Below are 14,782 nucleotides of genomic sequence, written 5' to 3'. Positions count from 1 at the left end.
TTTTGGTGCTTAATTTGTAAAATCATAACCTAATTTGATGTTTAATAGGCTTCTCCTCAATCTCTCCTTATTATCCAATACATTTGCTTATCCAACATTCTGCCAGCCCATTTATGTTGGATAAGTGAGACTCTATTGTATATGGTAGTATGGACTCAGTTAACCCAGTTCAAGGAAGATATTATGGGATTTTCTACCTTGATATTCTGGGGTATATGGTTGTGTGGATGGCCCCTAAGTAACTAGATTTTGTTCCTGGGTTATAAATGTCATTTCCTAAGTGGTTCTATCATATAAACATGGAAAAAAGCTTATTAAATTGCAAAAACTTTGTTTTCGTGGCACATCCTTCAGCACGTTTTGCTGTTGTTTTCCAATGAACATTTCATCGAGTCTCAATCAATTCAACACAGTTTGTGGAGGCCACAAAAACAAAGTTTCTCGAGTGCAACAACTGTTTCCAAAGTAAGGATTGCACAATTAAACAGGAAATAACACTTTCGAACCAGGAACAGAAAATGTTTCGAATGTTGTTACCTAGTGTAATTGTTATTGTTATTGTTTACTGAGTCAGGGCATTTCAAATGGTGTCAGACTTCATTAAATCAACAGTGTGGATGCATTGACAGTGGTCCTGATTCCACTATTTCCCCACCCACCCACATTTACAGGACCCCCGTGAAAGTGAAAAAATGCAAATGAGGAAATTGCAGAGAAAATTGTACCTGGGAAAATACCTATTTAGGAATTTCTAGGTCTTCCAGCAGGACTTTTTGGCCAGTTTTTGCAGGAAGTTGACTATAGAATTGCATTGGAGGATCTAGAGATACTTACACATTTCACATCAAATTGGGTTGTTGTGTGTTTTCCGGGCTGTCTGGCCATGTTCCAGAAGCATTCTCTCCTGACGTTTCGCACACATCTACGGCAGGCATCCTCAGAGGTGGTGAGGTATATGGAGAAACTAAGCAAGGAAGGTTTATATATCTGTGGAAGGTCCAGGGTGGAGGAAAAAACTCTTGTCTGTTGAGGGCCAGTGTGAATGTTGTAATTAATCACCTTGATTAGCATTAAATGGCCTTGCAAGGTTCATGTCCTGGCCTGGGGAATCCTTTGTTCAGAGTTGATAGCTTCACCTGATAGATTCATGTCTGGAATTCCTCTGTTTTCAGAGTGTTTTTCTCCTTATTTACTATTCTGATTTTGGAGTTTTTAAATACAGTAGAGTCTCACTTATCCAACACTCGCTTATCCAACGTTCTGGATTATCCAACGCATTTTTGTAGTCAATGTTTTCAATATATCGTGATATTTTGGTGCTAAATTCATAAATACAGTAATTACAACATTACTGCGTATTGAACTAGGTTTTCTGTCAAATTTGTTGTATAACATGATGTTTAGGTGCTTAATTTGTAAAATCATATCCTAATTTGATGTTTAATAGGCCTTTCCTTAATCCCTCCTTATTATCCAAAATATTCGCTTATCCAAGCTTCTGCCGGCCCGTTTATGTTGGATAAGTGAGACTCTACTGTATATATCTGTGGAAAGTCCTGGGTGGGGGGGAAAAACTCTTGTCTGTTGGAGGCCAGTGTGAATGTTGTAATTAATCACCTTGATTAGCATTAAATGGCCTTCCCAGCCTCATATCCTGGCCTGGGGGAATCATTTGTGCAGAGTCATTAGCTGCCCCTGATTGACCCATGTCTAGAATTCCTCTGTTTTCAGAGTGTTGCTTCTTATTTACTATTCTGATTTTGGAGTTTTAAAATACTGGTAGCCATTTAATGCTAATCAAGGTGATTAATTACAACATTAACACTGGCCTCCAACAGACAAGAGTTCTTCCCCCCAACCTGGACCTTCTACAGATCTATAAATCTCCCTTGCTTAGTTTCTCCATATACCTCACAACCTCTGAAGATGCCTGCCATAGATGTGGGTGAAATGTCAGGAGAGAATGCTTCTGGAACATGGCCATACAGCGCAGAAAACACACAAGAATTCTGTGATTCCGGCTATGAAAGCCTTCAACAACACATTATACCAAATCTATGGATGACCACATCTGCAAACCTGCAGATGTGGAGGGACGACTGTCTATTGGCTTTGAATGGATTATGATGTTTCCTCTTTGCAGGAAGAGGCTGGGACCCCGCCGGAGACGACGCGGTGCTGTGTGCGAATCAACAGCCTGCTGAGCGAAGACGAGCTCATTGAGGATTACTTCAAGGCAGAATCCCCTGTAAAGTAAGCAACAATTCTTCCTTTCAGTTCTGCTTTTTCATAGACTTGGATGGGTCCCCCGAAGGCCATCTAGTCCAGCCCCCTTCTGCCATTCATGAGGACACAGTCCAAGCACTCCCATCCAGCCTTTGGTGGAAACTATTACGGATTGATGATGATAAATGGAAGGTCTTACTTGTGTCTGCAATCCAGAGTCACCTGCAGAACAATAACATGCCACTCAGGTTTGCAGAACAAAAAACACCAGAACTTTACTGATTCCAAGAGATAAGAAAAAATAGTATTTAAAATGGTCCCTCTGATCACTTACAAAAGTCCACAGTCATAAACAGTCCTTTCTCGGTCCATAAATCTGCTTCAGAGAAGAATTTATTTATTTATTTATTTATTTGCAGTATTTATATTCCGCCCTTCTTTCTCACCCTGAAGGGGACTCAGGGCGGATCACATTGTATACATATAAGGCAAACATTCAATGCCATATGCACATAGAACAAAGACAGAGACAGACGCAGAGGCAATTTAACCTTCTCCTGAGGGGATGTTCGATTCTGGCCACATGGGGGAGCAGCTGCTTCATCATCTGATGGCACTTCCTCATTCCAACGTTGTAAATTAGTTAAATTTGCCTCCCCACTTTATAAGTGGTACCTTATTTCCTACTTGATAGATGCAACTATCTTTCAGGTTGCTAGGTCAGCAACGAGCAGGAGCTATTTTTTTTTAATTAACGCCACAGGCTAGCCTCAAACTCATGACCTCATGGTCAGAGTGATTTATTGCAGCAGGCTGGTCACCAGCCTGCGCCACATCCCGGCCCCAGAATACAGTCCTGGTTCTTCACAGTCTTTTCTCAGCAGTAAACAGGCCACAAAATAGCAAGGCCTCTCTGAGTGTACACAGCTCTCTACACTAGCAGTACCCAGTCAGCATTGAAAAACTTGTCCAAACAGGTTCTGCAGCAGCAGAACAGAAACAGTATCATGTCAATTCTCAGGTCTTTTCAGGCTCAACCAATCAGCTTCATGCACTTCATTTTCCAGTTAAGACACACAGCACAGTGCCTTTTGCAAACCATGACAGAAACTTCCAAAGGAGAATCCACTGAAATCACAGGCGACCTTATACAGTAGAGTCTCACTTATCCAACGTTCTGGATTATCCAACACATTTTTGTAGTCAATGTTTTCAATACATCGTGATATTTTGGTACTAAATTCATAAATACAGTAATTACTATATAGCATTACTGCGTAATGAACTACTTTTTCTGTCAAACTTGTTGTATAACATGATGCTTTGGTGCTTAATTTGTAAAATCATAACCTAATTTGATGTTTAATAGGCTTTTCCTTAATCCCTCCTTATTATCCAACATATTCGCTTATCCAACGTTCTGCTGGCCCATTTATGTTGGATAAGTGAGACTCTACTGTATTCCAATACAAGTTGGAAGGGACCTCCAAAGGCCATTCAGCCCAACCCTTTTCATTCTGCCAGGCAGGGAAACACAACCCAAGCCCTCCCAACAGATGGCCATCCAGCCTCTGCTTTATAACCTCCAGAGAAGGAGATCTTGGTTTGAAAAAAAATTCATTTCTCCTTTGTGATGGAAGACTTTGTTCTGGATTATTCATCAGAAGTGGAACTAATCTGGAAAGATCAGAAAGAAACCCCTTATTTATGGGAATAAGATGGAGCCAGTTTGCTTTCTGCTGCTCTATAGACTGTAGAATTAATACAGTTAGATGATATCGCTTTAGCTGCCATGGCTCAATCCTGTGGATTCCTGGGATTTGTAGTTTGGTGAGAGACCAGCACTCTTGGGCATAAATGGTTTTGTAAAATGGCAACTCCCAGGATCCCATAGTATTAAGCCACAGCAGTTTAAGAGGTTTCAACCTGCAGTCATTCTCCAGTGTAGATGCATCTTTTGAATTCAAGTTACAAAAATGTTCTGTCAGGGGGATGATGGGATGCAGAGTGGATTCCAAAAACATCATCCCGGTCTCACCTCCTTCTCCAGACTGTCTTCCCATGTGGATAAACAGCACTGGTCAAACACACTCCAGCAGACGAGGGTTCGGTTGAAAATCCAACGGCAATAAATCTTTATTTACATAACTATATACAAATAGAACAAATCAGTCCTTTCTCCATGAGTGCTCTCGCCGAAACAACTCACACACACACTCTGAAGACACTCCTCTGCATTCCACAGACCAAGAAGAAAGTCCCGGTCAAAACAAACTTGACCCCATTGGTCCTGTAATACGTCAGTCATAGCAGGCTCTCATTAACTCCATAACTACTTGAATGCCTTGCCGAAAACTAACACATAAGGCATTTCTAACAACCCAGATTGATTTTAACATTTCACAATACACAATACCCTGACATGTTCTACCTTAACTTTAGGACGGGCTGTAAAACTTGAGGAAGGGCTGTTGGACAGTGACACAGGTCACCTTATTCGGTGATGGACCCTCTTTCTTCAGAGGCCTTCAAACAGAGTTTGGATGGGCATCTTTTAATTCTGCATGATGTGGTTGGACTGCATGGCCTTTGGGGGTCCCTCCTTCCAACTCTAGTGGAATCTACTTCTGCCTTAGCCTTCTTTACAGAGGCTTTTAAACAAAGACTAGATGACCATCTGTCGGGAGAGTTTGGATGGTGCCTTGCTGCTTGTCAAAACCGGGTTGGACTAGATGGCCTTTGGGGGTCCCTTCCAATTTGAATGGGTTATGGGCTCTCTGGTGGACTCTCCTTTGGGGGTCTTTAAATACAGGTTGGGTAGCATCTTCGATTAATTCTTTTATTCCATATCTGGATTGGTATAGATGACCTTTAGTTATTTTATTTTTATTATTAGAGTATTTCTATCCAACATTATCTCTCTTAAAAGAGATCCAAAGCAACTAACAATAAAAGCAATACTACCGTATATATTCGAGTATAAGCCGACCTGAATATAAGCCGAGGCACCGAATTTTTCCACAAAGACTGGGAAAAACTTATTGACTCGAGTATAAGACGAGGGTGGAAAATGTAGCAGCTACGGGTCAATTTTAAAAATAAAATACTGTATATACTCGAGTATAAGCCGACCTGAATATAAGCTGAGGCATCTAATTTTACCACAAAAACTGGGAAAACTTATTGACTCGAGTATAAAACGAGGTTCAAATTCAAAAATAAAAATAGATATTAATATAATTGCATTATTTGAGGCATCAGTAGGTTAAATGTTTTTGAAGATTTATATAAAACTGTAATTTAAGATAATAATAATAAGACTTTAATAAAATAAGACTGTCCAATTCTGAATACCTATATACTCAAGTATAAGCCGACCTGAATAGAAGCCGGTCAGGATCCTCACTCGAGTATAAGCTGAGGGGAGCTTTTTCAGCCCTAAAAAGGGGCTGAAAAACTAGGCTTATACTCGAGTATATATGATTTATATATATAGGGGCCGGGCTGTGGCGCAGCTGGCTAGTAACCAGCTGCTATAAATCACTACTGACCGAGAGGTCATGAGTTCGAAGCCCGGGTTGGGTTAAGCCTCCAACCATTAATAGCCCCGGCTTGCTGTTGACCTATGCAGCCCCGAAAGACAGTTGCATCTGTCAAGTAGGGAAATTTAGGGACGCTTTATGCGGGAGGCTAATTTACAACACCATAAAACTGCCAGCAAAACATGAGGAAAGGAATGAGGAAGTACAGCCACTACTGGACGGTGAAGCAACAGCTCCCCCTGTGGCCGGAATCGTGATGCTGGAAAAATGTTAAAAATGCCTCTGAGTCTGTCTAATGTATGTTGTTTGTTGGCATTGAATGTTTGCCATGTATGTGTTCATTGTAATCCACCCTGAGTCCCCTTCAGGGTGAGAAGGGCGGAATATAAATACTGTAAATAAAATAAAATAAATAAATTTAAAACTAAAGCACCAATTGTATTCATGCCTGGCTGAATGCAGTTGGATGAGATAGATGGCCTTTGGGATCCCTTCTGAGAAATAAACCCTAACAGAGATAAGGGCCAATGGTATTATTGCATGACAGAATGGGGTTGGAATCGATGGTCCTTGGAGTCTGTTTCTGGAACCAAATCCCAGTGGATAGTGTCATCCTGAATGGGGTTGGACTTAATGGCCTTTGGGTGTCCCAGCGGATTTTGAAGTCATTGCTAAAGCATCACACTTGCCTCTCTTTCCTTCCATGGCAGCAACCACTGGCATGACGGTGAGCTGAGCTGCCCCGTTCCCAGAAGGCACTTCTCTGTGGGTAGTGAGACCCTTTGCGGCGACAAGATGGACAGGGCCACATCGTCCGGACAGCTTTTGCCGGTCATCAAGGCAGGATGGCTGGACAAGAACCCGCCACAAGGGTGAGCAGGCCTCCCTCCCCTTGTGGATTCCCTATTTCGATTATCTGGATTATATAGCGGTGTAGAAGGGGCCTGAGTGTCCTATGCCTTTGATTGAGTTTCCTAAATCTTAAACGTGGAAGGTATTGCAGCCTCTGGGCTCCTTGGCACCCTTAGACTGACTAACTGCAAAGGAGTTCCCTTTGTAAGAAGATGTGAATTTTGTTTTAGGAACCAAATCTCCATTGAGACCCTTCCCAAAACAAGCCCATGGAATCAATCTTCCTCCGAAGACACACCAGATTCACACTCAAGCAGGCTCACCAAAACAGTGGGTCTCGTCTCTGGTCACACACTCGCAGCTCCAACTTTCTCTCCACTCCAAACTCTAGAACTCCGGTCCAGTCTAGGTACTGGTCAGTCTGGTCAGACTGGTCTGGGATCTGGGCCCATAACCAATTGTCAGAGTAATGCGCACAGCGTAGCAGCAGATGAATGATGTCAGTTGAGCGCAGAATGAAGGGACGTCAGAGACGATGCAAAAAGTATTTACAAAGTTTTACTTGACAAGACAAACAGAATTGCAGACAATAGATACAAGACTTTCATTCTAGACAAACAGCACAGATCTTCTCAGCAGGCAGAACAAATGTCATCTGATGCAATCAGCTATATACAAACACACTTGTAGTTTGGACACTCTTATCTGGCTCCAGCCACATATCCAAGGTCAATACAGCTTCTTACCAAATTAACTCTTTACACACTCACTATAGCATTTCCTGGATGATGCAATACATGCTAGACACAAATTTCATTTAAACACTACTAATACACAAATCCCACATTAACAGTTTCCCCTCTTCAGTCTTTCTCAAAATAGCGAAACAAGTTGTCAGCTGTTATACACAATAGTGTTAAACAGTACTTAAACATATGAATCAATTTAATCTAGAAATGAATAGCTGAACAAAGATATACAATGGTACAATACCCAATAATGCAATTTTTTTTTCTTTGCAGAGATTACTCATATAATCAGAGTTTTTGTCTTCACTCGTACATACAGTATTTTAAATATAAGTCCTGTTGGTAATCTGTATACTCCTTTTGGAGGTAGTTCAAATTGTCAGAGTTATATCTTCGCTCTTCTGTATCGTCTTATAACTGGTTGATAAACAAAGAGAAAGAAATGTGTTTTTTAAAAAGTCTCTGTAGCAATGAGTAAGACACTTGAGGTGTCCTTGGGAAAGTGTCAACAAAGATCCACGGGTTGAATCCTTGTTTTGGGAACCTCTCTTCCTCAGGATTCTATGGTATCTTCACATTCGTGTTTTTAAAGATTCAATAAATGCCTAAATAAGTGATAACAGACAACATAATAGATATGCCAGAACGTCATCTGATAACACAAAATGACAATAAAGTAATTATACAAATTTCAACAGGTTTCGCTATTTGGTATTTGGTATAGATATCTGTGTCTCTTGGATTTCTCAAGATCACAGCAGACAGCTGTCATCTAGAGAAGGACTGCAAAATATTGATGCCCAAACCATTGGTTCTTGACCTTTTCTTCTTCCTTTTAAATACCTTTTTGAAGCCACGGACCCCCAAGACTTAACTAGACTGCGTCAGAAAATTCTTTCCATTTTCTCATGAGGGGCCTTCCAATTATATTAATTTAGATATACATTAATCTGTTCATGCACACACTCCTATTAGGTTATAATGATTCCATACCAATTTGGAATAATACTGACAACACTAATCATAGATAATAATTTAATAATAATAGTAGTTATAGCAGAACAGAAATAACATTAATAGACAGTAATAATGGCAACAGTAATAGAAATAACTATACTAAAATAATGACACTACTACTGCTTCTACTACTGGTACGTACTAATAACACAATGTAACAAAATTTGAAAATGTTTCTGTTTCTGTTTGGAAGTGTTATTTACAGTTTAATTGTGCGGTTCTTACTTCAAAAGTAGCTAGTCTACTCTAGAAACTTTGTTTTTGTAACTGCCACAAACTATGTTGCATTGGTTGAAATTCTATGATTCATTGAAAAACTATAGCACAATGTGTTCTAGCAGGATGTCCCTCCCGCAAAAACAAAGTTTTTTTGTAGTTTAATAAGCTTCCTCTATGTTTTTATGATAGAACCAATGAGAAAATGACATTTATAACCCAGGAACAAAAATTATGTTACATAATGGAGTTGTTAATAATGTAATAATAACAATCGTGATGGCAGAACAGAAACAACATTAACAGATCGTAATAATGGCAACAATAACTATACCAAAATAATGACACCACCACTACTTCTACTACTGGTACTAATACTAATTATAACCACAACAGTAATAACAACAGTAGTATTTATAGCAATAACTATAAGAACTTCATTCTCTCAAATGCCCATTTTAAAGGTATTCATTCAGATCTAATGGCAAAACATGATATAACATTTCTTCAGTCCTTCACAGACAGATTGAAGATGACACTCTAGACCAGGGGTCCCCAAACTAAGGCCCGGGGGCCGGATGCGGCCCTTCAAGGTCATTTACCTGGCCCCCACCCTCAGTTTTATAATATTATATTTTTATATCAGTTTTAATAGTATAACATATTAATAATATATTTAACACACTGGTGGCACAGTGTGTTAAGGCACTGAGCTGCTGAACTTGTGGACCAAAAGCTCCCAGGTTCAAATTCCGGGAGCAGAGTGAGCGCCCGCTGTTAGCCCCAGCTCCTGCCAACCTAGCAGCTCGAAAACATGCAAATGTGAGTAGATCAATAGGTACTGCTCTGGCGGGAAGGTAACAGCGCTCCATGCAGTCATGCCAGCCACATGACCTTGGAGGTGTCTATGGACAACACAGGCTCTTCGGCTTAGAAATGGAGATGAGCACCAACCCCCAGAGCAGGGGTCCCCAAACTAAGGCCCGGGGGCTGGATGCGGCCCTCCAAGGTCATTTACCTGGCCCCCCGCCCTCAGTTTTATAATATATTTTTATATCAGTTTTAATAATATAATGTATGGTATATATATAATATTGATAAAAATATTGTAATGTTATATAATATAATACTAATAATAATACCATATAATATTAATTATATGTTATATATTACATATAGTATAGTGGTATAGTTCAATATAGTAATGTAGAATGCTAATATTGTGCTATGCTAATAATATAATATATTGTATGTACATACAGCTTCTCTGAGTCCCCTTCGGGGTAAGAAGGGTGGGATATAAATGTAGTAAGTAAATAAATAATTAATTTTAGACTTAAGCTCACCCAAATTCTGAAATGACTCGAAGGCACACAACAACAACAACAACAACAACAACAACAATCATAATTAACTTGACTATCTCATTGGCCAGTAGCAGGCCCACACTTTCCATTGAAATCCTGATAGGTTTATGTTGGTTAAGATTGTTTTCATTTTTAAATATTGTATTGTTCTTTCATTGTTGTTATTGTTGTTGTTGTTTTGCACTACAAATAAGACATGTGCAGTGTGCACAGGAATTTGTTCGTATTTTTTTTCAAATGATAATTTGGCCCTTCCACAGTCTCAAGGATTGTGAATCGGCCCTTTGCTTTAAAAGTTTGAGGACCCCTGCCCCAGAGTCTGTCACGACTGGACTTAACTTCAAGGGAAACTTTTACCTTTTTATAGACATATTATATTGATAATAATATTATCACGTTATACAATATAATACTAATAATAATATCATATAATAATATTAATTATATGTTATATATTACATATTACAGTATAGTGGTATAGTTCAATATAGTAATATATAATGCTAATATTGTACTTTGCTAATAATATAATATATTGTATGTACGTACAGCTGCTCTGAGTCCCCTTCAGGGTGAGAAAGGTGGGATATAAATGTAATAAATAAATGTAGTAAATGAATAAATAAATAATTTTAGACCTAGGCTCACCCAAAGTCTGAAATGACTTGAAGGCACACAACAACAATCCTAATTAACTTGACTATCTCATTGGTCAGAAGCAGGCCCACGCTTCCCATTGAAATCCTGATAGGTTTATGTTGGTTAAAATTGTTTTCATTTTTAAATATTGTATTGTTCTTTTGTTGTTGTTGTTTTGCATTACAAATAAGACATGTGCAGTGTGCATAGGAATTTGTTCGTTCTTTTTCAAATGATAATTTGGCCCCTCAACAGTCTGAACGATTGTGGGCCGGCCCTCTGCTTTAAAAGTTTGGGGACCCCTGGTCTAGACTATAGGCCATTTAAATATGCAGTGTTGTTGGGGGTCTATCTTTGGCTTTTACACATTTCATGGTATTGGTTTCATGTCTATGGGGAAAATCAAACACATCGAAGAATAAAGGCTTGATTCTCCTTTTCTTCTTCTTGTCTTCAGCTCCTACATCTACCAGAAGCGTTGGGTGAAGCTGGATCCTGACTACCTCCGGTACTTTGACGGCGAAAAGGTTTGTCATTATTTGGGAGAGGCGTGTCGCTGTGTTTCCAATGCCTCTTCTATGCAGACAGAAATTTATTTATTTATTAATTTATTTATTTACAGCATTTATATTCCGCTCTTCTTTCTCACCCTGAAGGGGACTCAAGGCGGATCACATTACACATATAAGGCAAACATTCAATGCCTTTTAACATAAAACAAAGACAAGACAAACATAGGCTCCGAGCTGGCCTCGAACTCATGACCTCTTGGTCAGAGTAATTTGTTGCAGCTGGCTGCAGCTGGCTGGCTGCTCACCAGCCTGTGCCAGAGCCCGGGCCCAGAAATGGCAAAAGTTTCCTCCATCTCTCTCCTTGCTTCTTTTTTCTTTCTTTTTATCCTTTTTCTTTCCTTTTTCTATTGTTCCCTTCCCTCTATCTCCTCTCCTTCCATCCTTTCCTTCCTTCCTTCCTTCCTTCCTTCCTTCCTTCCTTCCTTCCTTCCTTCCTTCCTTCCTTCCTTCCTTCCAACCATCCATCCATCCATCCATCTTTTCTTTTCCATTCTCTTCCTCCCTCCCTTCCTCCCTCCCTCCCTTCTTTTTTCTACTTTTTCTTCCTTCTTTTTCTCCTTTCCTCCTTTTTCTCCCTCCCTTCTTTCCTCACTCCCATCCATCCATCCATCCATCTTTTCCCATTCTTTCTCTTTCCCTTCCTTCTCCCATCCCTTCTTTTTCTACATTTTCTTCCTCCCATCCCTCTCTCCTTTCTCCCTTTTTCTCTCCCCCTTCTAACAACCTTCCCCCTTCCTTTTATTCCTCTTAATTTTCTTCTACTTTCCCCTCCTCTTTCCTTCCCTCACTTCCTCTCTTTCTATTAATTCTTCCTTTTCTTCTGCTGAGGTTCACTGCTTTCTTTCTGGTCCAAAAACTTCTGAGGTCTCTATGTAATCAGTCACTAGGCGCAAGGAGATTCTGCAACAGGTTTATTTGGCTGCATCTTCCTGCCGGCTGGAGAAACAGAGAAAAGTGCCACACCAAAACTAAGACATTGCTTGTAACACCCCTAGGCTGCGTGAACACTGGAAACCAACACGGAGGCCAATAAACAATCTAATACCTTTATTAATGCAATAAAAGAATAAAACAAAAGTATATAGTCAAGCAATTGTCCTTTTAGGAAAGATGAAAAATAGTCCAAATAAATGAAGTTATATGTCCAGTATTAGAGTCCAAAGTCTACAATCCAATAACCGAAACACACTCAAACTCTTTGGAAGTTTGAGTGGGGAAAGAGCAAAGATTCACAGGGAGATTCTTGAAGTAAAGTCCAGACAAGGATTTGAGGCTAGGCAAGGTAATTCGTGGTGGATCTGAAACGCAGTCCAAATTTGATCAGGAGTGGAAACGCAACTCCCGGTCTACTCGTGAGTAAGCGCACCCGAGGGCTGCTTAGAAGCTCTGAAACAAGAGCCGATGTTCTTCTTTGAATAGTCACATTAACACTGCGATAGGGAAAGCTCAGTGCAGAACTTTTATGGAAGTTCAAGAGCTTCCCCCAACAGGTGTTTAACTCCCCAAATCTTCCCAGAGGACGAAGCTGTTTCAACATGCCTGCCTCCCCGAAACTTCCCAAGGGAAACGGTTTAATTACAATCGTCTCTCTCTGCTAATCTCGCGCTTCGTCTTAGAAACTGCTTATGGGAGTGATGTGTTTTGAGAAAGGCCTTCCTATCAAACACAACACTTTCCGGGGAACCAGGCTCTGTTTCAAGGGCATCTCTAATTGGCTCTGGCACAAAAATGTCAACAGGGGACATCTGGAATGGAACAGAAACTTGCTGAGGTGGGGAAAAGCCCAAATCCTCTTCAGTTTGATCTATGATGGCTGCAGGGTCATGGGCCAAAGGTCCCTGAGACATCACATAGCTTAGCTTTATGGTCAAAACTTTGAGCGTACTTTGAACATACTCTTCTCCTTAACCCCTCTTTTACTTTGTTTACCATCTACTTTCTCCCTCTTTTCTCCCCCCAGTTTCCTCTTCTCCTCCCATCTGTGTCTCCTTCTTTTCTTCTTCTTTTACCTCCTTCCTTCTCTCCCTCTTTCTAACCACACCTGGATCTCCATTGCAGGACATTTATTCCAAGCGTTTTATCCCGATGTCCTCTGTCACCCGAGTGACCAGCATCGGGGACCAGAAATTCGAGGTCATCACTAACAACCGGACGTTTGCCTTCAGGGCCGAGAGCGATGGTAAGCAGGGGACATTCACTGCTTTTTCTTCAGGAAAGAGAGAGAAATGAAGATGGGGAGGAGGAAGCGACACTGTCGCACCTCAGAATAGTTCACCTTGCTGTTGACACCAAGTCACACGCAACAATAGTCTTTTGTAATTTTATTAAGCTAAAGCAGAATATATATAATCAAAGCAGGCAGAAATAAAGATCCCAAAGTAGTTGCAAAAAAGAGTCAGTAAATCCAAAAGTCTTTAGTCACAAAGCATGAGTCCATTTCCAAAGAAACATTAATCCACTGGTTGCAAGGATTTAAGAACAGGAGAATTTCCAAGGCACGAAGACACATCCACTCTGATGAAGCGAGAATTTGCTTTGACAAAGAATTGTCTCTAAACACACACTTTTAAAAGCAACCCAAAAATGCATTTCTCTTCCCTTCAGAGGCCTCCCGTTTTCCAGCTAATCTCAGGCTGCACCTAGGCATTGCTTTCCATTGCAAACGATCTGCTCTAGATAGCAATGGCGCTCCTTGATTGTCAAGGTCAACTAATTCATTATCTTGCACCTGAATAGGAGCCTGAGACAAATCCAACTCATTATTTCCCATGGGAATGTCTCCCTGGTTGTTATCTATGACAGGCTGGTTCAGGAGTTCATCCACAGGCTATGCTTCTTGCCCTTCCGAACCAGCCTGTATAACTCCATGATTTCTCAGCCCCATGACATAATCCTGGAATTCATCTTGCATCCCATCCTCTGGCTCCTGCATCTGAAACCCAAAATCCTCTTCCTCATCTTCACTCTGATTCTGCTGCTGAGTCACAACAGACACTTCCAATCTCTTATAGAGTCCTCTTCCTCCTTCTTGTCCTCCTCCTTCCTTTCACTATAACCCATTTTGCAATCTTAGCATTTGGTCCATAGGAGCTTCACCTGAAGTTAGTTCATCATAGAAGGAAGGAAGAAGGGAAAGGAAAGGTGTGTTGTGACTCAGCTGGAGCCTCAGAGTGACTCTGATGGGGATTATGGGATTCAGGTTCAAGATGATGGGATTCAGGTTCAAGATGACTTTAATGGGAATTATGGGATTCAGAGTGTTCCTGCTGTGGAAGATGAGGAGCAGGGAGGCTTTCCCATGGCAGGGAATGGTCTCAATGATACTGAAGCTAGCCAGGTGCAAATTGAGTCAGGAAGGGAGGATAGTTCTCACTCTGATAGCAAGCAGGCAGACGCTAACGCTAACGAGCTGTCTGGCCTTGATGAAACAGAATCTTTAGATCGAGCTGGCCATTTGGAATTCAGGAGAGTTAGAATAGCAAACAAAAGGGAGGTCAGAGGCCAAAGAAATGCTTTCATGCTATGCAAAGAGTATTAAAACAGTGTGCTGAGAGTGAAACCTTTGTCAAAGCAACTTCTCACTCAAGCCAAGAAGCAAGCTC

General features: G+C 40.6%; 1 protein-coding gene across 2 annotated transcripts in view; it reads left to right on the top strand.

The window, feature by feature from the left end:
- arap1 (ArfGAP with RhoGAP domain, ankyrin repeat and PH domain 1) overlaps positions 1-14,782 on the top strand; it is a 179,094-nt gene that overhangs the window by 78,610 nt on the left and 85,702 nt on the right. For both annotated transcript variants that reach the window (XM_062977050.1, XM_062977051.1), the window contains 4 exons: positions 2,144-2,253; positions 6,479-6,640; positions 11,066-11,135; positions 13,239-13,359. In XM_062977050.1, the coding sequence (XP_062833120.1) occupies positions 2,144-2,253; positions 6,479-6,640; positions 11,066-11,135; positions 13,239-13,359 (463 nt within the window). The remainder of the gene's footprint in view (positions 1-2,143; positions 2,254-6,478; positions 6,641-11,065; positions 11,136-13,238; positions 13,360-14,782) is intronic.

Source organism: Anolis carolinensis, chromosome 3 (assembly GCF_035594765.1).
Source record: "Anolis carolinensis isolate JA03-04 chromosome 3, rAnoCar3.1.pri, whole genome shotgun sequence".
Lineage (NCBI taxonomy): Eukaryota > Metazoa > Chordata > Lepidosauria > Squamata > Dactyloidae > Anolis > Anolis carolinensis.
This window is presented reverse-complemented; position numbering and strand designations above follow the sequence as displayed.